Raw genomic sequence first — 23,900 nt, forward strand, 5'->3', positions numbered from 1 at the left:
AGCTAAGGGAAAATTGAAAGTTCAATTATATATACAATATAAATGTTTTGTCATGTCAACGCATAAAATGTGTACTTTATTTTTTTTTGCACACATGCATGCGTGTGCAACGTAACACGTGTACAATATGTTAAATATGTAGTACATTATTTTTTCTTTATATATATATTTTTTGAAAAAAAAATAGGTTGGGGAGAGACTACAAGAAAAAAAAAAAAACCACCTATGTACACACTATTAGACAAACAATGAGCATGAAGTTCGCCAATCTTGACATCATTTTGTTCTTCAAAATTAATGTCCTAATAAAAAATAGGAACGAATGATCAAACTTTTGAAACCTTACAAGTAAATTAGAAACTTAATTATGTTCCCGCTAATCATGAACCACCTTCACTTCCCACGGACCTATTATACTAACTGTTTAACAATTTTAAATATATTGGTTTAAAATAAATAAATAAATATAATATAATATAATATATTGTACATTCATTATTACATGAAAAAAAAAAAATGAATAAAAGTATAGCTTAGCTATCCCGTATAGTAAAACACACAAGCCATGTTACATGAACGTTATGGCATACTTGTAATTATCTTCCAAATCAAGGGCTATTCCCCACACGTGTCCTTTTATAAACCCCCAGCTAGCTTCTTACACAACCCCTCACTTTCTCAATTCTCACCGTCAACGGAGACAATCATCCAAACCGAAACATCGCCGGAGAAATCATTTTCCGATCAAAGAAGAAACAAATGTCTGGGTGCAGCAAAATCCGGCACATTGTGAGGCTCCGCCAGATGATCCGGTGGTGGCGCAAGAAGGCGGCAATGGCGGCCCGCAGCCGCGTCCCGGCGGACGTCCCCGCCGGCCACGTGGCAATCACGGTCGGGATTAACAGCAAACGGTTCGTCGTCCGGGCCACGTACCTGAACCACCCGGTTTTCAAGAAGCTACTGTCGCAGGCCGAAGAAGAGTACGGGTTTACGAACTCCGGTCCGTTAGCCATTCCCTGCGACGAGTCGGTGTTCGAGGAAATTCTCCGGTACTTGACCCGATCCGAATCCGATCACAAGAACACCGCCCGGTTCATGAACTACGAGGACTTCCAGAGATACTGCCACGTCGGCATCCGAAGTAACCTTGAATTCTGGGGCGAGTCACGGCCGTTATTACACGGCGTTTCCAGTAAATCGATATGCTAATAATCTCCGATCCGCCCGGGGGCCGTTTGGTTCCGAGTTTAGGAATCGGCAGTGATTTAAGTCTGATAACCGGAATTGGTGATTTCATTTTGCGGAAACCAAACGCGTACTTGAATGGTTTACTACATAGGACAAGTATATGACAGACATTGGATGGAGAAAATAAAGAAACACTGCAACACTATCGGTGCTCCGATTTGACTCGTCCGAGTTGCCCGGCGGTCAACGCGCTTGACTCGGTTGACTACTCCGTTTTGGGAGGGGTGATAAATTTTTCTTACCATATTGGTAAGTGGGAAATTAAATGAAGTAATTTTTGTTTTATTTTTTTCGGTGTATACTCCGGAGAATGTGATGGAGATGGCAACCGAGTCGTCCCGAGTTCGAATCGGAGTGGAGTCAACAAAATCAAGACTCTACGGCGGAGGCGGCAAGATGCGGCGGAGATGATCTGATTACTGTAATGGCCATATATCCATCGTCTTGTAAATTGATGATTGGAAAATGCGTAAAAATTGAAGATATTTTGTAATTTTTTTTTTTTTTTTTTTTTTGCTGGAATTCATTGCTGTTGATAATTGAGTGGGGGAAGGTGGTGGCCGTTGTGGGAGTTATAATAATGGTGGCATCAACGAACCCACGTGAAACCAACTATCGTACAATATATGTACTGTTGCCATAGACCGCAACTATGTCACCTTTTTTCCTGTTCTACTGTTACACCACCAGAAAACTTCTCAGCTACTATATAGGAATTTCTGCAATGCAATCTTTCATGTCGATTTTGTTCTTTGCTTTTTTCAAAATTATTTTTCGCTGTGTTATTACCCACTAAAAATATTTTTTTATTAACGAGGTAAACCCCACTCATAACTGTATGAGTAGTGAGTAAATCCTCGCCCTGTGACCCTAGCCGGCAAAGGACCACAAGGAGGTAAACCAGCTTAGGTAACCCACGAATCCACGATCTCTCGGTTGCAGGTGTAACTCTCTTACCATTTGGGTTGTCCTTACGGGAGATAAAAATCAGCAACAACAGCTAAGGTAATCTAATATTCTGTGAACTAAACGATCCTAAGTGTTATTTTATGTATAAATGTCCATACCTCTCATACGCTAGTAAAAGGTAACAAGTGTTGGAATAATATAGCATGGCAACAACATTCGTACATGGGTAATTTTGAAAATGTACAAGATTCGTTGGGTGGGTCGAAGTGTGAGATAGCGCCCTTGTGGTACAATAGAAGGGTAATTTTATAAATGTACTATAACTTAGAATTACATATAAATATGATATTTGTAATCCTAGTTATATTATCATCATAATTAATAAAAAGACTCAACTGTTTCACTCTTGTGGATGTTTATACCAACAATCCTGGGCTACATGATAATTTGTCATAAATGAAAACAGACTTTACAAGGTTTAAAATGAAGCCCAGAATTTTTGGATTTCAAGTCATGTCTACCAGCATAGCAGTCCAAGTAGAAAGTCATAGAGCAAAATTTTCAATATAAATTTCATGAAGTCAAAGTGTGAACAAAAAGTTTACGATGAAGTTTGACAACATTTTAACTTTGAATCGATTGAAATGTGTAATAAAAATAAGATTACTACTATATGACTGATAGTGATGTGAATTGATATAATTACTTAAATGAATTTTATATTTGTACTATTAATATTCAAAACACATAATATTTCTTTTTATTTTTTAAAGAAATCTAATATAAGTTTTATCTTCAAATTTAAGGTCTACACTGCTTCAGTTTTAGAGACGGATAGATATTGTATATTAAAATTGATTCACCTAATGATCTCAATCTACTGAAATACAAAGAGTCAATATCGCAAAGTCGTTGGCATTTTAATTTTATTTTTAAAGTTTTAACTATCCCATAAAACATAAAACCATTAATTTTTGAAATACTGACTCTATTACAATACAGTATATGTTCATAACCACCGGCTATAACCGTCAAAGATTTGAAAAACACAAACCAAACCGGAATTATCCTTGACTAATTGCCCATGTATTGTTCTACTGTTGGAATGGTGCTTTTCATCATCAGCATGAGGACTTGGGCCACGTGAGAGGGATAGGGCATAGGCCCAAAATTTTCTGATTTTGTAGGTGACAATGACTAGTTATATAGGGATACCCTACACTTGGAGAAAGAGCCACGATTAACATGTGGGCCCGATCATTTCCACCGACGGGTGGGCCAGCCCTGCATGCATGGGACGCTAACGTTTCAAACAACCAGTACAAATTTGTACTCCAACCATGCATTCTTGTACCTTTTCCTGTGGTTTTAATGTACAAGATGATCACCAAACACCTTATGTTTAGATGACACTTCTGTAACACCTCCTGATGTTGTAATGGATTTCTATATCCCTATAAATTTGAATACAAAAACAATAAACATGTAATTTCATTATTAATTTAATTTTTTGAAATAATTAATTTAAAATGTTAATTAAATTAAAATGTCTTTTACAATATTTTATCTAGTTATTTGTGTCAACATTCGTCTTGGGACATGTGGAGTGTTATTTGAATGAATTAAATTGTTGTTCCTCAATATTCAAAGTTACAACTCATTGGTATTTAATGGTATCTAGAAGTAGTTTATTCTTTTTCAATCTGATATATCAAAACTAATGATATTCATGTTAAATATGACTTTAAAGAATGGCAAATAACTTTTTTACTTTTTTTTAATGAGTTTTATTATAATTTTATTTTCATAACTCATCAAGAGATTCTGTATATTCAGACTTTATAGATAGGCAAGTTTATCCTTTTATTTTTCGCTATCTTAGCTAAAAGTCAAGCCCCAAATTTGGAACATTGAAGCATCAGTCACGCATGCTGTTTTTGTTTGTGGTCAACAATCTTGATCAGACTGCCAGGTTGCCAGCTTGAATATTGAATGGGAGAGGTCCAACGCAATTATGGCATCTCATCTGTACGTACTAACTAATTAATTACGACTAGCCAGCCAGTTGGTCTACACAATTTTTAACTTTGTCAGCATTTAAGCCATGCATGCATGTAATCTTAGTAAAACATCTAATTGAATGCCACTAGATCTCCAAAGTACATGATTATTTGTCCCAATTAGTAAAGAAATTAAGGCACTATCAAGATCACTCACGCATAGGGTAAAGGTGAACCGACAACCGCGAGTTAGAACCTAAAATTTTTGGCCTGTAAAAATACAAGTTTCGTAGGCTCGACTCGCGTGGGTTGACAGGCTATGCGAATTGGGCCCACGTGCTTTTTCATAAAAATTTTTAAAAAGTAATATATATATATATATACATGAAAATCTTAAAAAAATAAGAATTTATTAATTTTAAACATAAAAAAATTAAATATTATTTGAATAGAATAATACTATAATAATTTTCTAAAATTTTGAATTTTAGCTCATGGGGCTCGCTAGCTCACATGAGGCGGGTTACTATTGCATAATTCTAGCCCACGGGTCAACCCGCAAAGGTCGGCCAAAAAAAAAAAAACATGTGATGGGACAGGTCAACTCACATTGACACCCCTACTCACGGATGTAATATAAGTGGTATGCAAGGTTGGACTGGGTAGACCAGATAGCTAGTTATATAGGCAACTCTAGTACTATAAAGTTTCAAATTCGACTCTTAACAATAGCAACCTATATTGACTTTCTCAATTTGAACCGATCAGTTATGAACAACATAAATTGATTACCTCAAGTATTTGCAGGCTAAAAGTTTCACCCAAAATACATCTTCGAGTTTATTATCTGTGACACTCACTAGATTAACATAAATGTAGATGTGTAGCTACGACACCATTGGGTGTTAGTTGATACTCTTGAATTAATTTCTTGGAGGCCAAAGATATTAAATTAAATGGTGTGGTGATGGGGAGCTAGTAAATTTACAAGTACAATATTAGAGCGAAGCTAGCCAAACATGGCTTCTCTATGACAACGTGACAATGCCGCAATTTTAGTGGCAAAAATCAAATCGTACTCTAAGATTGAAAGCAAATCTTAATTAAATCAGTTTTTTATTATTCGGTAGACCAATGTTCTAGGACTTATCTATATTATTTTTGTAGAGGTTATAAGAAATGATCCCAACTCGATAGCCAATAGCAAAGCCTATAAACTTGAGATTTTGTTCGTCCAAGGGATAGTTTTTAATTATTAATTAACTAATTTACTTTATGGGATTATATTGTAGAATTTCACATCGCAGTATGTACATAACAAAGTCAAATGAAGAACAGTAAGATTGTGACTAATTGAAATGGCTTGTGACTATCAGCCGTGATGTCCTCCTTTATTCAAGAGCATCTATCCCAGCTGCAACTAGCAAGGCCGGATATATCATTCTTTAAACGACAAAGACCTAGTTTACATAATTACATGTTGCATGTGACCTTTCCTTTCACATGAAAGCTGCAATCCATTTCACTGTGAAACCCTAACAATATTGTTGTCACTAGATAGCTATTGGATGGAACACACAAATTATATAGAATTTCTCTACTACTTCAGTTCGGAAATAATAAGGATGTTTTAATTACCTACCCTATTTTTGAAATTTGAATTATAAGTAACAGTCAAAACGTCGGACCATTAGTAATTCATTTACCAATTGTGTCAAGCTGTTAGGTTACTGATTTCCTTATTTTATATTATGGTTGATGAGCCATTAGATTTGAGTGCCTAATAAATACTTTGTCACATGTCAAGTGGCCGAGGTTTGGATCTTGTGAGCATTGGAATAGTCGGGTTTGAAGCGAGTGACAGGTTAGGTCAAGGTGTATTGAGTGACGTCTTAGCTTCGAGGTCCAAATCCAGCATTATTCTGCTACGTGGAGGTCTGAATAGTTTTTGGCGTAACTATAAGCCTTCGATTCTGACAAGGTGCGGCAGGTGCAAGTGCAAGGGTGCAGCATGGTCGCGAGAGCAATGTACGGCGCGATAACGAACTTTTAGTGCTATATATTGTCACATCATATATAGGTGTAAATTTGTAAACATATAAAAAAGTAAAGCGTGTGAGATTGTCATTTTCAAATTAAAAGCTGACAAAGACATGATTAAGGAACACTATTACTCCGTAATGGAGGGATAATGAAACATTGAGAAGACATTGAAGAATTAAGAAGGGAGAAATGGTATTCAGATCAATCAACTGGAAACGACTTCCCACCAGACTAATAATTCGATCCACTATTTAATCCACATAGATTATAATGTTGTTAGAAATGACTTCCCCAATAAATCAAAATCACTGTTCTACCCCCTATTCTGCATGTGAATTTTGTCCCCATTATCATTTCAATAATAAATTTTTGGGCCCTTTAATTTGCTTTAATTTCAATATAATATTCTTAGTTTTCATTTCACATGAATATATTACAACCCTTATTTTAATTGTTCAGTCGATTTATCATGAAATTTATTTCAAAATGATATTTTTTAATCATAAAATATTATGTCATATACTTTAAATTAAATATGAATGATAGTCAAGAAATATGTACAAAAACAGATGTAAGGGATATGGTCAAGATCAATCATCATAATAAAAGTATTATCTAACAAGATGAAGTATTATATAACAAAATGAAAACAATTAATTAACGATCTTCCGCAAAATTATTTTGACAAAAAAAAAAACGAAATGAAAGCATAAAAAACAGCAATGGTACGTTAGGACGTAAGATTTCCTTAAAAACAAAAATCAAATATTCATGGGATCATATGCACATGGGATGAGAGACAAGTCACTCAAATTGTCAATGTCTAATTCAATTTTTACTTGTAATAGATTAATACGGAGTACTTAATAGAAGAGCACCAATGTGACGAAAAAAGGAGACCAGATGATTCTTCCTCAAAGACAGTAAAATTTCTTAGTGCGAGAAGGCATAAATTTTTAGCTTCAAATTAAACATATAATATTTTTTAAAAACACTCATAATTGTTTACAAAATAATATATATTTTATACTTTTTCAATCTTTGTTAGCCTACAGAATTAATATCTCCACTAACGGAGTTCGATTATGTAACCATCAATTTAAAATGGATTAAATGTATTATTATAGTAATTTACAAATATATAAATATCTATATATAGATACTGGTTCAAATGTACGTGGTGCATGTTCCTGCATGTGCTGCCGTGTGGATTGCACCATTAGGTATGCATAAATGCACCACAACGTGTCTAAAAATGCACTAGAGTGAAATACACAATACACCACACTCTAGTATATTTCTAAACACATGATAGTGCATTCTTACCTACCTGGTGGTGCATGATCATAGGTCTTCACGGAATGTATAAATATAAATATAAATATATATGATATGTGGATAACTATGACAGTTTCGGTAGTATATAATGTATTATTGAACTCAATTTATATACAAGTTGGTTGCATTATTATTATTATTCTTATTATTTTGTCAATTTTATATATATATATATGAAGAATTCCAACTTGATGATGACCTCGTGTGGGTATTAGATATATTATATATAGACTGAACATTTCCAGATATTGTTTGGGGATGGATTTTTTATATTTATTTATCTTTTTGCTAGTTATTCGAATATATCTGGATGTCCTTCTGAGTTCTGATACGTTATCTTGTTATATTTCTTAGGTAGGTGTTCAACAATATGTCTTCAATTGCTAACAAAAGTATGGATATATTAATATTCATTTTAAGTGCTATACAAAAACGCGATCTAGTCTTTAATATACAAACAAACCTATTTAAATTTAAAATTATTTAAATTATATGAAGATGTCCTTTTTAGTCTTTTTACATTTATCAGTTTATCAAAAAGCTAATTTTATCAAACACTTTTAAGCATGACAGCTAGCTTAACAGCTCTTCAGATTTGAGTTTCGAACTTATAGCTTTTCAGTTTTCAACTTCTTTTCAGCTTTCAGCTACCTTTTCAGCTAGGTTTGCCAAACATAGCCTCCGTATTAAACTAAGTTTTGAGCATAGCATATCATGAGGCTTGTTAACGAGGACATGACAGGCTAATAATAACCTTAAAATGTAGGAAAGCCTTGAGGAGTGTTGGGTGAGTACGAATACGTGTCGGGACACGGTGTCAGTGTTGTTCCCAAGATACACGGAGTGATTGACTGCCGTGCATTCAAGTAATTACGTTGACGACTCCCCAGAAACGACGACGTTCAGTTCATGCATGGGACCTCTCTAGTCTCTGCCGCAGCGGCAAGCATTCATTGACGATGAGATGAGATGAGATGATGTGAATGTGATCTGAGATTTGATTATGATCTGATCTAATCTGATCAAACATATGTGGCTTTTACTTTCTCGATACAATATATAGCTCATCAAATTAAAGTGGTGTTGATGATGAGCATTTAAAATATGCATTAAATGCATTTTTAAAAAAAATGTATATATTTACGGAATTAGGTAGTTCCGGACACCAATATCAATTAAACAAAATTTAATAAATAAATAAAGTATTGTAGTGTACGTAGATGTCTGTAAAAATATTGTTTTTCATGTTGTATATAAACGTGAGACGTGAATATATATAGTTTGTGAAGACACAAGTATAGTATGTTTGACGATGATAGCTCAGGGTGTATCCCACGTACTACACATAATAATATGATATATATATATATATATATATATATATATATATATATATATATATATATATATATATGAAAAGATTATTAGTGACATTTTTATAATGATGTACATTTAGAAATATTTTTGATAATAGTTTAGACACGTATCAAATGAAGAGCAATCTTTAGTTGTTACATTTAGACACGTTTAGTACACGAAAATGGTACTAAATGAAGAGCAGTCTTTAGTTGTTACTAATAGTTTAGAAACGTATCAAATTGTAAGACTTGTTGTACAATTAATTAAATTGATTATACTTGTAGTTTTTGAAGAGTCATTGTTGTTATTTTTAAATTATTCTTTAAAAATAAATAATGTCGGTCAAAATAACTGTTAAGAAAATCAACTTATAATAAGTAGTCAAACTAACCGTTATGGTTGAATAGTTTATAATACAAATTTTCCAAGTTCCAACTCTCTTATCATGTACATACATGAACGAACATAATGAAATTTTACTTTGCACCATCTTGAAAGACTTAAAATAAATTATCTTCATTTATTTGATATCCCATATTTATCACCCGTTTGCATTTTGTTTAAGTTCAAGTTAAGTTAATCCTGATAAAACATAACACCAGTTTGAGTTTAACTCACTGATTCAGTAAATACGAGTTTAACTCACTGGTTCATAAGTATTTGGGGGAAGAAACACAAATATGATCACTGGAAAAGGTAGTAATTTAACTAATTACACTTTGATGAATCCTTAATTCATTAATCATTAATATAAGTTCCCTCACAGGGTACAAAGGTATGATCAAACACCACCGTGAGCAAACTACATACAACTTTTAAGAATTATTGTCTGATAAACATCATATAGAATCCCATAAACTAATTCATTAAATGGGAGCTAGCTAGCTATAGGCTATCTAGGCTTCAAACAAGCACAATAATAAGCTAAGAAGCCCTTCCTTGGACCGACCGTTTTACCTAAGCATTGACATTAGCGATTGGAAGAAATGTTCGTCGCAGGGAATGGTGAGTCCCATGTCGTGGTCAAACCCAAACTCTTCCTCGGCGCGTTGCAGGAGCCGCTGAAACTCCGGCCTGGTCAAGAACGTGATCGGAACGACGTACCGGCTTCGATTCTCTCCGACGTAAACCACGAAATGCCCCTTCGGGACATCCTCGTACCCATGTTGTCTTTTCCCTATGCTCGAACACCTCTTAACCATCTGCTTTATCATCGCCGCCTGCGATAACTTGTTCGATTTTCCGATCGCCATTGTTTCCGAGCTCCGATCAGATGGTCTGTTTAATTTGAAAGGTGTGGTGGAACTGAAAGAGTGAAGGGTGGTTTATATATATATATTATGTGAGGAGTGGTTGTTTGAGTTGGTGGAAAACTAAAAAGAGAAAAAATGGGAAGAAAAGAACGAAAGACAGGTGGAGGGAAGAAAGCTAAAAGACATTTTGGGAGCCAATAAGATTGTGATGTTTCTTGCCCATTGCTGTTTCTTAGCAAGACATCGTGGGACCCTCTAAAATTAACACTGTTTTCCACGAAAAACATGGAATTGAAAGTTTTTGTATCTATCTTTCTGTGGCTTGGTTCAGTGGAGAACCTTCCTCAGCTCACAATTTACATGATTGCTTCACTATTATTGTCCACTGTAATTAGTTTTTCACTTCCTTTTAAAGTTAATAGAAAGGACACAAACAGCTACCTTTCACATAATTATTGAAACTTCAAAGAGGAAAAAATGGTAACATTTTGTATACCGTAACAACCCCATTTTTTAGGCTACAAAAATTTAATTTGCAATCAATTAAGTCAATGTTGTATATAACAAAGGTCGGCATAGCTGTGACTGATGGATTTTAATAACCCGAGTGATATGAATTAGAAAACCCGATAACATTTAAGGAGGTTGACAAGATAGGATAAAACAATGAACAAGGTAATAATATGATAAAAGTGGGTAATCATGGAGATTAAGCTTGTATTAATGATAACAGTGCTATTACAAGGGGAATTCAGTGTAATAACAAGACAAGAATGCTATTCAGACAAATCGTGTCCTAACTGGACATCAATGAGGTTTTTATACTAACTTTGGCCTAACCGACCTGGAGAGATTGGAGGGGAACCCCTAACGACCTTGGACCGCATCTCAAACCTGGAAGACCGCATCAACTGAGACCTCGGCAGAGATAACCCCTTGGGTCGGCCCACGAGGTCAGCCTGGGCAAACTCGGGCCTGAGGCGGCCCCGCAAGGCTCGGCCAGGGTGAGCTCGACCTCAGCTGGACCCGGGTTAACCCGTGTCGTCTCTAAGATTGCTTGCTCCTTGACCGGCCCCTCGGGCTGACTCGCGACGGGTTCACGCATGATTTATTCATTATCGAGGTCTCAAGTTCGAACCCTAGTATGCCCCTTTGTACTAGAATCATGCTTTATAAAGTTGTGCACTCCTGTCCAACAAGAAGTGGTAGCTGGGAGTCATAATCTAGAGTGGATACACATTTGATTCTCTTAGTACTAACAGAGAAGACTGATCGAAGAGGATGAATTGAAGAAGCTACGTACAGGTCCACAGGTGTGAATACACATACCAACCAGACTAAACTACCCCGGCCCGGCCTGATCTGAGCAATATATATATGGAATAGTGCAAAGGTACAACCCATGTTCTGAGCCTAAGGAAAACATGAAAGCAGGCATGCATGCATTAGTCATTCAATTCATCACCAGACGCTCTGTACGTACTGCACTCCACAATATATATATACATATATATAATGAGTTACAACGACAACTTAAGGGTACAGCGTTGTACACTTGTACCCTCGACAATGTTTTGATGTGATACCGGCCGTGCATCATACATGCCCTCTTTTCAAACTCACTTCCTAACTATACCTACTAACACTCCACTTGATTGCCTTTCTTAAGTTCATTGTTTATTATAGGGAAAGATAGTGTATTTAATTTGGTCCTCCAATCATACCTATTGTACGTAATGACTTAGGGTGGGTTTGGTTCGCCTATGGGAATCGAAATTTAAATGGGTATCAAATATTTGGTAATGGTAATAGGTTTTGGTGAAAGTATTTTACATGTTTGGTAGTAGGGAAGAATGCGAATGATTATTGAGGAAGACGGGATGAAACCTTATTTTAATTTATTAGGAAATGGATTTACAATTAAAGGGTAATCAAAACTCATAATAGTATTGTAAAAACCTGTCAACCAAACATAGCAATGACTTTGATACTCATTCCTGATAGCTAAACCTGTCAACCAAACACACCCTTAGTCCTTTAGTTATATGTATGATCATTTTTAACTTTTAAGTTATGTGTAAAGTGCTAATGACCTTGTGGTCTAGTGGCACCTGGTTGCACCCCACATGGGAGGGGTTGAGTTTGAGTCTTAGTGGAGCCAATATTGACTTTACATACAACATATTTTTTGATATTGATTGCGGGTTTCGTGCTAAGTAGTGATATAAGTATAATCATAGGTTATAAATGTTTAGTGGTTGAACAAACATCGTTTGCACGATCAATGTTATATCATTAGTCGTGTTTAATTAGTCAAATTCTTAAATTGAATCAAAGGTTCATTAGTGTTGTACATACATACGCTAAAGGATAATGGCAAGACATTGACGAGACAGAGAGAGAAAAGTGAGTGATATTGTAATGGTGAAGTAGATCTAGACTGGGCCATGAAATGGCTTCGGTTTTGAAGGCCATCCATGTTCGATCTGTAGGATGATACTCCCAGGAATAATAATTGTACTCTTTAGAGAACTGAAATGGCTTTGAACCAACAGTAGTTCGTTATAGAATGGATATGTTCGTACGTTATAACACTTTACCTAAGATTTATCCGTATTTATCATCTTTGTTCTAGATGAGACATAAGGCCATCCTCAATAGTGTGAGGTTTTTTGAGGAGATTTTAGAGGTGTGACTAGAAAAGAGAAAATGTAAATGGAGAAAAAAAAAAAAAAGAGGATTCCCGCGCTCAGACGGTGTGTGCAATATTGAGCGCAACTCTTCCCTCAAGGTGGGCCCCACTCCCCACTACTAAAAATTTCACATTTGCAGGAGAAAGATTTCTCCAAAAACTCACCTCTTACTTTTTATTATTCCAAAAACCCACCAAATTTAACTAGTGTAGAAGGCCTAACAGGTGTTGAGTACCGTTGAGGCTTGAACGGTTAAGTTTAGTGTCTTGTCACTAAATGTGTATTTGCGTGAAATAATGTTACGCGTTTACTAATAAAAATAGGTATTCACCATGCATGTTTTTTTAAATGTTGGTTTAGCTACACGTGAATTAAACACAAATCAGATTTCCTACTAAAGGGGATTATATGAAATTTAATTATATGTGCCTAACTTGGGGTCGTATAGTACTAATAAAAATCATCGACAACTTTCGTACAAAACCCTTGAAGTGTGTTTCTTAAATGTTGATTGAGTTGTACGTGAATTAAACACAACAAACCAAACTTCCTACTAAATGGGTGATATGAAATTTAATTATACGTGCCTAACTTAGGATACTAATAAATACCGTCGACAACTTTCATACAAAATTCTTGAAGTGTGTTCGGTCAGTATGGATAAGTGTTGGGCCAATGTTTTGAAAATAAATTTTTATGTCAAAGGATTGCATCTAATGGAGCGTTTGGAAGGATGAAATTATAATTTCATGATTTGGTTGGAGAAAATTGTAATTCCTAAGATCCTCGGGAAATTGTAACTTCATCGTTTCTGAAATTGTAATTTCAAGGTGAAAATATATTTTTTGCCTTAAACTTTATTGTTTTTACCCCTACGCGTTAAAAGGGTAAATGGTAGTTTTAGAATATATTGTCCTTTAATTTACTGTGTGTTACTCCATAGCTTTAATTTCAAGAGTTAATACGAAAGAGTAGTTGTACAGTGGATTGAAGATGCCTGGCCTCACTTATGAACCGTGGATCAGTCACCCCTGAAACGTAGTTCATGCAGGGGACCGCTGCGGTCCGGTCTCTGCATATCGGCAGCATTAATGAGAGAATGTGAATGTGAGGTTTGGAAGATAAGGTTTTAAATACAGTCCGAGTCTTATCTAGTAAAATACGTATTGATAATATGCAATGTAGATAAAAGAAATTGATTTTCTCAATTTGTGCGTCACCGAAGCCACATTAATCTCCAATTATTGGCATTATTCAATTTTCATCATACATCCCAAAAGGGATAAGGTCATAAGGGTCGATTTTGAATTAGAATCATGTTTTATCTACTCAATCACTCCTTTTGAGACAAAAGTAAGTCCAATTCATGTTTGATGTGCTTCTTTCATACAACCGAACTAAATCGGTAGCATCTTAATTTTGGTACGGGAATCATGCTTTACCCACTTAGTGACGTGTCAAGTAAAATTTGTGTTAAAAGTAAAAAAATAAACACCAACAAATAAATAGAAAAAGGGTATTAATTTACCCTTTAAATTTAATTAATATAATGATTAATATAGGATCTCTCACAGGGTACAAAGATATGATCAAACACCACTGTAAGTGAAATTACATACCAAACTTTACAACTTACGGAGTATAATAATTTATTTTCCGGACAAAAAAAAAAAAGAAAAAAGAAAATGAAGCCCCTTAGGCCTTAACTCCATACCTAATTTCCGGTTAGTTAAAAATAAAAATCCCCAAAAACTAATAAACCGCTCAGGATTTCTCTCTCTTTTTTTTTTTTCTTTTTTTTTTTTTCTGAGGTTTAATTTACCTAAGCATTGACGTTAGAGATTCGAAGAAATCTTCGTCGCAGGGAATGGTGAGTCCCATGTCGTGATCGAAGCCAAACTCTTCCTCGGCGCGTCGGAGAAGGCTCTGAAACTCCGGCCTCGTCAGGAAAGAGATCGGAACAATGTACCTACTTCGATTCTCTCCGACGTAAACCACGAAATGCCCCTTCGGCACGTCGACAGGGAGACCGTGTTCATCGTACCCATGTTGCTTCTTATTCCCGCCTAAGCCGGAGCATTTCTTCACGATCTGCTTGATCACTGCTGTCTGCGACAGTTTGTTTGATCTTCTAATCGCCATTTTTGGGGATCAACTTTTGTTCTTGGCTAAAAGAGAGATACCTTTTTTTCTCTGTTGAGAAGAAGAAAGTAGATATGGTTTAGACAGGCATGGTGGAAATGAAAAGGCCCGAGTGAGGGGTATATATATACAAGCCTGCATTACATTCAGCTGGTTAAAAAGCCTAAAAGATATTACTTCGATAGTTCGCTTTTCTATTAACTTTCTTTTCACACGTCATTCAGTACTTCCAGCACGATAAAAGTTGAGAGTATTTGTACTTTTTTAAACTTGACATATTAGTTTAGATTCTGGTAGTATTGGTGAGTTGTTCTCTTATTTAGGAAAAATCTAATTTAAATTTTTTACCTTTTAATTTTACAAGTGCATTATTATTTTGTTAAAATAATATGATTTGTGAGAAATATAAATGAAGAAATAAAGAAGCAGAGCCATGTGGGGGCAAAGAATGAAGAGGGCAGGGGTGTTTTGTAAAGGTGTGGAGAAGTAAGCTAAAAGACAACATGGGAACCAATGACATTGGTGTGGTAATTACCCATTGTTGGCTCTTATCAAGACAACCTGGACCATTTATATTAACTATGTTTTCGTCGAAAAAATATAAATAAAAAAATTATTTTGTATCTTTCTGGTGAGAACCTTCCTCACAATTTACTTTGTTTTCCTATTGTGTACTATACACGGTAAATCAGTAATATATTCTAACGGGAATTAGTTGAGTCGTTGAGCTATGAATAATTTAAATTAATTTATATTTTTATAATCTTTTTATCAACTAAAGTTATAATAAGACAGAGTTTCATCTAAAACTCACTAAATTAAATGCAATATAATCTTTCTCCGGACGGTTGTCCCACTGAAGGTGCCTACAATTCAAAGAGGGAATTAGTCACTGTCAGGCAGTGAAAACCTTGAGTTATACCAAAAAAAAAAAAATCTTCCTCCACTGCAGCTTATAATATGAATGCTGGATCTATTTAATTTCTTAAAATTAAACTAAAGAACAGCAGAAATATCCTTGGGCATCTATTGCCCGTTCACATGTATGATTTGATGTCAGTTTCTCCATAGATTTGACGTGATATATAACTATAGATTTAGTTGATCTTAGCTGATTTCAAGTACTCTACTACCGCAACAAGTAAATGCTACAGATGTCTGCATGAGCACACATATGTAAAATTTGAACAATGTGAGAGCAACCTCTTAAAGTGAAGGGTTCTTTGTGCCCAGTAAACAAATGTGTAGCTTATGTGCTCAACTAAGTTACCATGATATATAAATTATCTAATATTCTTATTATTTTAATTATCCAGTCAATAACCATATATAGATTTCAACCACCGAAATTTTCAGCAGAAACCCTTGAAAATTCAAATAGCTGTCTTCCTAAGTCGTCTTCTTTTACTTCTGTACGTAAATTTATTGAATCAACGTATAGTACTTAGACTTGTGAGTGATTCTATGGTCGGGGATATATTAGAACTTCACGTGCATGTGCAAATACATATAAGACCTCAACTTTAATGTTGCTGTGCATGGAAAATCTCATCGTTGACCGTACCCCCCTTTTCATCTCATATTTTCTAAAATTGTAAAACTAATTCAATTTTCTCAATTTCACACTATATTCTGAACTCATGAACTCTGACAGCTTATTATAGTTAAAAATAAAATCAAACTTTGATTGATCAACCACTTAAACTACTTCGACGGGAAACTGGGGAATGGTTTGGTAGAGGCGTGGTGATAATATCAAATCGAAGTCCATCAAGAAGGGGGAAGCTGTGGGTCACAATCAAGCTAAGATGGGATATAAAAGAAAAATGATTCTTTGAACAAATACTAACAGTGAAGAGGGACCACGGGTCCGTAGGTGTCAACATGTATGATCAACCAACCAGACTGAGCTACCCCTGATGAATATAGAAATAGTTGGAAGGTACAGCCCATGTTACGAGGCTCAGAAAATCATTTATGGCACCCCCCAGAGTCCCTCCCCACAATTCCATAAAACCAACACGTCGTACGTACTGCCCAGGAAATTAAATCGTACCAGGCCCTCGTGGTTTCGATGCCGTGCATGATGTCCGGCCGTTGTCCTCTCCCCTCATTCACTTTCTGTTTGCCTCACCTCGCTTCATACTCGCTAGGCTTAGCTTAGCTTGTTTGTTAAATCACAGTACTAGTTCGAGTAAGATGTGGGTTTAAGCATGGATTAGTAGGTGTGTTTAATTTAGTGGTTGGACAGACATCTCATATGTCATTAGTCGAGTCGGATCCTTAAATAAGTCTAATTAAAGAGACTCATTAGAGTTGAATGAAGGCAAGACTTGAAGGGGGAGATATGGTTGCACCTCAATCTAAAGAGTCATATCTTTTTTTATGAATTTGAATATTTGCAATATGTAATCGTGTAATGTTTCTTAATTGTTTATAAGTTTTTCAGTGTCACCATGTCGTCACGAAATGTGTGTTACAGATGGTTTAGTGTGCCAATTTCATACATCTCACACCATACATACAATCACAAAATGTGTCTTAAGAACTGAACCTTACACATACTATATATGTGACTTTTAGTGAAACAAAACTATTAATTTATTTATGCTAGTCAACCAGATTTACCTATAGTTGTCGAAATGTGTTACAACCACAAGTTTTTCGATGCCCTAAGAGGGCCAGTTCTATATTTACCACACCTTAAAGTCATGGAATGTGTCTTAACGAATTCTTCAACCCAAAACATGACCAATTTCATAACTCTTTTTAGCAGGAATTGAACTTTTTATATGTTCACACAGACTTAACTCACAAGTTCAGTAGACAGTACGTATTTGAGAGAAGATACTAAAATTCAAAGTTCGGAAGCGGTGTAAAAATTATACCCAAACTGAATCACCCAGTGGAATTACTATTAATGAAGTAAAGTTATTAAGTTGTTTGAATTACTCAACCACATAATATTGCAATGATGACGGAGTGGATGGAGACTGGGCCATGGGATGGTTTCAGTTCTGAAAGCCATCCATGTTCTGTGATTGGGATTGGTTGAGTAATGGGGCGATGAAAACGCAGGGGGGGAAATTGCCGGGCAGGACCCACCCCCCTCGCCGAAAGACAGCAAGCAGTATGCCTATTTTGCGTAGCCTAATCCCCAACTTGACAACATCACAACCCCAAAACCCTTTCCTTCTTAGTCTCCATAGATTACAACTCCTCTCTAAAGACAACATATCACCACCTGCTTTTGTCACTCCCTCTTTCCTTCCTCTTCTTTACGTACGGTACGTTCGTAGCCTAGAAATTGGTCACCAAGTAAAACTAACAGCCCGCTGTTGCACTGAAATCCGTCTTGTCACTTAACTAAATTGCCCGCTGTTACAGTGAAATCCGTCTTGTGATCTAACCAATTAAAATTAACTGCCGGCTGTTGTAGTGAAATCTCTCTTATGATTTTAGCCGACAAAAGATCAGGAAGTGGTAAATCAGTTTAGATTACTCCTAATTGACCAGCTCATCAAACTAATAAGACCAATAGACAGCTGATATGAGGAGTTGAATTTGAAATTTTGTTGTTACTTAACGTAATGGAAACAAACGTGTGAAAAAGGAATGGGATCATGGGTGGAGTGAACGTTATAATGACTACTAGGTAGTGAGATTAAACTTGTAACTACCAGAGGTTTCATGGAAGATCGGAAGAGTATGACAGTGCTAAAAGGGGTGTGAAAAATTTGAAACGAAGAGAATTAAGGGGTGAGAGAGATGGGCAAAATGGCCCCCATGAGGCCATGACAGCTCATCCCCTTGGATTCCGGAAGGACTCTACGGACGTTCCCGACCATCTTTCTCATCACTCAGATGCATCATTGCTGACAAACATAGTAGATTGGAAAGTAACATTAACGGCCCGACATAGGTTAACTGATTGATCATTCCAAAGAAAGTTAATAGTTTTACTTCACTGATAGTTGAGGATGCAGAACTTGAATCTTCTTAGTTTACTGACAGTTGCAGCATGTAGGGTTCGATTCTTACTTTACTAATCGCCAGTCAGTTGCAATAACTTTACTTCACTGGTAATCAACTATAGGATGTAGGGTTCGATTACTTCAATGGTAATTAGCTATAGGATGTAGGGTTCGATTCTTACTAACGTTGCAGAAAGGCAAGAATGTTGGGGATTGGGGTGGAATCTGTGGAAAGGAACATGTTACATTACATAATTCGATGTTATCTGTCTTGGTTTACAACTGTTGTGCTTGTGATCAATGCACTGCAAGCAGCTCAACGCAGCAGTTTTGTCGACCAAGGGTCCATAGCCAGGGTGGATCATGAGGGTTTGCTGTGTTTATTGTGAAGAAGAGAATGGATAGGATTAATTACAGAGAACAACTTCAACAATTGCTGCTTCAAATTCAGCAGCTTTGACAGATCATAGGAATCAAAGATTGCCTCCTATTAAATTCTCAGTCACAATCTCATACATTTTGCATTCATCACACCAATCTACCTTCAAATTCATGACTACAGCTGTGTAAATCTATGATTCAGACAGTGGCATTTAAGGATGTACAAAACGTGTTCATATTCATTGGTTGCACTGTGAATTAGTTGACGCTATCACAAGTTAAAAAATGAAGCCACGGGAGAAAGTATACCGAAAGAATCTTATGAAAATCGGAGCTTATGAACTAAGGAACTATATTATTTGGGGAAAGATCAGTTCTTGTGCATCATCATCATCACGCAAATGAATAGATATTACAAGAATAGAATGTATAGATAATAGGAGATCAATCTTCACGCTAGAAAGCTGAGACAAGCATTTCAAACATCTCTCGTGTTCTTCTCTGCTGACTTCTTGGTTGCTACCGTCTATAATTTGCAGAGCATAAAGTCTGAAGTCATTTACCATATATTACCGTGGCTAAGCAGATAGTACAGCAGACTTCTGGGCGCTTTCCTCTGCTTGCAAGCTCTCGTAGTACTTGACCAGGACTTTCCATCCCTGAGGGCACATAAAACCGTTTGGAGGATTCTCCCCAGTTCTTGCATAAGTCCGCATCTGCAGAAGAGTGCAGTGAATTAGGCATCCCACCAAGAATGAGAAGATTAGGAAAAGATGATTGAAGATTTTAAAGACTTTTCCCAATTCTAACAGATCAAGATTGGGCCATCATAAGTTGAAAGTAAGCATCAAATATGTATTCAGAAAATCAGAGATTCTTAGATCACCTTGGTTCCTGAAATGAAGAGGAAATCTTTAGCACGCGAAGGATCAAAAAATGCCATTTCCTTTGCCACTGTATCATATGCTGCCACCTGCAGGACAGTTTAAATTAATATATATTAATGCAAGCACACACATACATCTATGTAAGTATTTATGTATATATATATATATATATATATATATATATATATATATATAATCTATAGAATCGATGTCACAAATTGCATGAGAATAGGGTAATATATTCAAAGATAGTGAGAGGGAAGAAACCTAAGAGATTGTGATTTGAGGACGAATTTTTAGGAGCAAATTTATTATCGAGTGTTTGCATGCATGTCTCCCCAATATGTAACAAGAACAACTTTATATGCTTTCCAATCTCTGAGTAAAATGTAATACAGTAATTTCATTCAGACTTGTATGGAGACTCCAAAAAGTTTTTGGGTTGCTAAGCAAAACCAATATATATCAGTATATCACAATCCAATTTAAAATGCAAGGTTATTTCAATCTAGCAGTCCAATTTAAACTGGTTTCGAGGGCCTTAATGCTGTTTGAGTGATGGCATGATTACTAATGCATAACCACCATCTAATGTTTCACTGTTATTCCTAGAGTCATGAAACGTATGAAATTACCAAAATCACACTATACTATTGGAACATAAACTGATAGACGTTTTAACTTCAACAAACTAGTATAAAGTATCTACAGTTAGCGCAATATGCAAGAGAGCGGCAACCTACCTTGAATGGTAAAATGTTCAATTTCTCCAAACCAGGGGCCATGCTTAAAACTTTCTTCCCATGATCAGGATCATATAAATCCCTCTTCTCTGTAGGATGGCCCATACCAGCAGGATCACGACCCACAATATAGAAATTTGCACCTGCATTTATCCGAGCCTTAGCGTGCCATTGTACTTCAGTTGGTCCAGCATAATGCATCGGTGAGGGAAATATGGCTACAATAGTAGTTTCAGGATCAAGAACTCCATCTTCTAGAACCTACACAAAGGTGGAATTTTATGAAGCAATACTGGGATAAAAAGGGTTCAGAAATGAAAGACGGGGTCAAACATAATCGATTAAAGAGGCAGACAATACCTTGCTATGCTGTTCCATACGAACATCCAGTGGCACATCATCAGCCTTTGTGAAACCTCCTAAGGGATGAAGCAAAAGAATTGGATTCTTGTAGCCCATTTCCAAAAGTCTCCTTCGTGTATCATTCATAAGTAATGCATGACCATTATGGACAGGATTCCTCAGCTGAAAAGCAAAAACCGCATCTGCCTTGCGACGATCAAATTCATTTCGAAGTTGTTGAGGTGAGAGCCTGTAGTGATCAAGGCCATCATTGTACTTAATAGGCTTTAACACTTCCAGATCTCCACCAATGAGCCAATTTCCAGCAGGAGTAATCACCTCCTCAACATAAGGTAACCCTGGAGCTGTAGTACCCCACGTTCTAGCAATTCTCTCTTCCTTGTTATGCTTATATATTTCAACGCTGCAAGTGAAATATGGCAAATCACAAAGATATATACACTTTTTTTTTGGGTATAACAAAAGCCCAACCACAAACAGAGGATGCTTCAATTTTATTGATAAAGAAAAAGAGAAATCTTGGCTCATTTGTGATTCTCAATCACACAACTGTATCAAATACTTCTACACGAATAATGTAACTCAGCTACTCAGTATATGTGAATTGAAGAATATGTATATACTCTAAAGAATCCTACACTAACATTATAGAGAACCAGGTAGTGTAGCTTGAATTTTAGGCAAGTTGATACCTGCAGCTAATTATGGTAATCACCACCACCACCATTACAGAAGCAATAAGCTACTAGAAGATAGCTTATATTGCCCAGTTTGGTAAAATAGTTAGCTTATCGGCCAATTTTGACTTATTTGATCACTATTAGCTTTTTGACTTATTAAAAAATCAATAACACAACTAGCTGCTAATTTACCAACCATCTTTCTGCAATCAGCTAATGTTATCAACTAGTACTACCCACTAACCCGATAAGCTAACAATCATTTACTAAACCGGGATCGTTTGGGATTACAGCTATGCAGCTATGGGGATAAGATAAAAACTGAACATTAGAATCATGCCATGGCAATCAAATTTAGGGAATATTCTGAGTCACCATTTCAGGAAAACCTTCATTCTAGCTATGATAAATAGAAAGATTCGATTTTTCCAGTTCTAAACAATTCAAAAGGGCATGCCAGTTAAAGAGTATACTGACCTTCTAAGAATGGCTATCAAATCCTCACCAGGCCCAACAAGAGCGACATCACTTGACCCTCCAACCCTTTCCTTAGCCTCATCATCAATGGCCAGAACGATCGGAAGCGACATATTAGCAACGGACCCATTTTTCAATCTCAGGGAATTGAAATGCAAGCTCTGCAAATACTCATCCTCCCTCATAAACCCTCGCAGCGGACTAGCCCACCCCTCGCTAATCACATGGACCCACTCAACATCAATCTTCGTGAGCCGCACTTTGGGTAAAGACTCGGCCGCCGAAATGCGGGAAACCCTTTGGGTCTCGGGCACCACAAGATCCACCAAGCTTCCCCCATCAGGCTCAATCAAGGAACTCTTCACTACAGGCAAAGAACTCATCTTTCTAGGGCGAGAGAAGCGCAATGGGGATAACGGGTTGGAATCGAAAATGGGTTTGGGATTAAATTTGGAGGCGTAATTGGGTGTTTTGGGTTTATTGTTACTGCTATAAAGGTGGGCAGTGATAACGTGTAGCCTAATTGTAACGGACATTTTGTAGGGGATGATGAATTGCTGCTTGTTGGGGTGTTCTTGGTTTTGGAGTTAAGGTTGTTAGAGTCGAAGGCAAAGATCCTTGAAATATTGGATGGAGCCAAGGTAGCCGTGGCTCTGGGAAGAACAAAAATGGTGGCGCTTAGTGAGCATTTGGTGGTGGACATCATTTTACTGGGGAATATAGGGAGATGCCTCACATCTCAAACACGTCCACAAGTTCGTTTTTGCTTTCAACTTTTTGCACTGCGCCACTGCTTTTCTTTTTTCTTTTTCTTTTTCGTTTTTAAGTCATCCAACATCTAATATTCTCTTATTACCTGATGAATATATGTTCTAGGTGAAGTCTATTCTTAGAATTTACATTTCTATTAATGGCCTATTTATCATTTTTTTGAAAATAGTATTTCTCTTTATTGTCTCCTTGTGGGCTTTAGATTATGTGCAGCCATACATTATGTTTATGGGGCCTTCGAACTAGCATTCAAAATTGTTATTGGAATGGGGGTCCATTACATGTCTCTTTGGGCTATTAATAGGAATCCATATAAATATTGGGACAGAACCAAGTAATCAACTAATGGAAGATTATTTAAAAAAAAAAAAAACTAATCTATACTATTAATAAAAACAATATTCTCAACTTTTAACTTCCCGCCCAAAACACTTCTATACTATTTAGATTTGCGTAATATTTTAAAATATGGTAATACAATTCCTATTCGTTGTACAAATGTACATTAAAATATAGTAATACAATTCCCAATAAAATATATTATTACCTACGTACGTTCCTATTCGTAATACAATTCTATATTAAAATTACTAATCGTAATAATTCAGTACATGTGCGACATGAATATTGCAAAAGGAC

The 23,900-nt window shown here is 36.1% G+C and overlaps 4 protein-coding genes across 4 annotated transcripts; 1 reads left to right on the forward strand and 3 right to left on the reverse strand.

Annotated features, from left to right (window-relative positions):
- Window positions 1-684: 684 nt before the first annotated feature.
- On the forward strand, window positions 685-1,973 carry LOC116020923 (auxin-induced protein 6B-like). The gene has a single exon (XM_031261496.1). The coding sequence runs from the start codon at window positions 760-762 to the stop codon at window positions 1,207-1,209; it is 450 nt and encodes a 149-aa protein (XP_031117356.1). The 5' UTR covers window positions 685-759; the 3' UTR covers window positions 1,210-1,973.
- A 7,647-nt stretch (window positions 1,974-9,620) lies between these two features.
- Window positions 9,621-10,175, reverse strand: LOC115998832 (auxin-responsive protein SAUR50-like). The gene has a single exon (XM_031238497.1). It carries the CDS (start codon window positions 10,148-10,150, stop codon window positions 9,851-9,853), a length of 300 nt encoding a protein of 99 aa, XP_031094357.1. The 5' UTR covers window positions 10,151-10,175; the 3' UTR covers window positions 9,621-9,850.
- Window positions 10,176-14,636: 4,461 nt separating this feature from the next.
- LOC115997507 (auxin-responsive protein SAUR50-like) lies at window positions 14,637-15,181 on the reverse strand. Its single transcript, XM_031237077.1, has one exon. It carries the CDS (start codon window positions 14,983-14,985, stop codon window positions 14,662-14,664), a length of 324 nt encoding a protein of 107 aa, XP_031092937.1. The 5' UTR covers window positions 14,986-15,181; the 3' UTR covers window positions 14,637-14,661.
- Window positions 15,182-19,670: 4,489 nt separating this feature from the next.
- LOC115996051 (ATP sulfurylase 2) lies at window positions 19,671-23,026 on the reverse strand. Its single transcript, XM_031235199.1, has 5 exons — window positions 22,491-23,026; window positions 21,331-21,736; window positions 20,971-21,231; window positions 20,227-20,313; window positions 19,671-20,056 (listed from the first exon to the last, which is right to left on the reverse strand). The coding sequence occupies exons 1-5, from the start codon at window positions 23,024-23,026 to the stop codon at window positions 19,919-19,921; spliced, it is 1,428 nt and encodes a 475-aa protein (XP_031091059.1). The 3' UTR covers window positions 19,671-19,918.
- Between the last annotated feature and the right edge of the window lie 874 nt (window positions 23,027-23,900).

The sequence above is a fragment of the Ipomoea triloba genome, chromosome 1, assembly GCF_003576645.1.
Source record: "Ipomoea triloba cultivar NCNSP0323 chromosome 1, ASM357664v1".
In the NCBI taxonomy this organism is placed as follows: Eukaryota; Viridiplantae; Streptophyta; class Magnoliopsida; order Solanales; family Convolvulaceae; genus Ipomoea; species Ipomoea triloba.

Coding starts and splice junctions, on each gene's coding strand:
- LOC115997507 (XM_031237077.1), bottom strand. CDS start 14,985: ATGGCGATTAGAAGATCAAACAAACTGTCGCAGACAGCAGTGATCAAG.
- LOC115998832 (XM_031238497.1), bottom strand. CDS start 10,150: ATGGCGATCGGAAAATCGAACAAGTTATCGCAGGCGGCGATGATAAAG.
- LOC116020923 (XM_031261496.1), top strand. CDS start 760: ATGTCTGGGTGCAGCAAAATCCGGCACATTGTGAGGCTCCGCCAGATG.
- LOC115996051 (XM_031235199.1), bottom strand. CDS start 23,026: ATGTCCGTTACAATTAGGCTACACGTTATCACTGCCCACCTTTATAGC. Junction 21,737..22,490: donor TTGATAGCCATTCTTAGAAG/GTCAGTATACTC, acceptor TTTCACTTGCAG/CGTTGAAATATATAAGCATA. Junction 21,232..21,330: donor GTATGGAACAGCATAGCAAG/GTATTGTCTGCC, acceptor ACCTTTGTGTAG/GTTCTAGAAGATGGAGTTCT.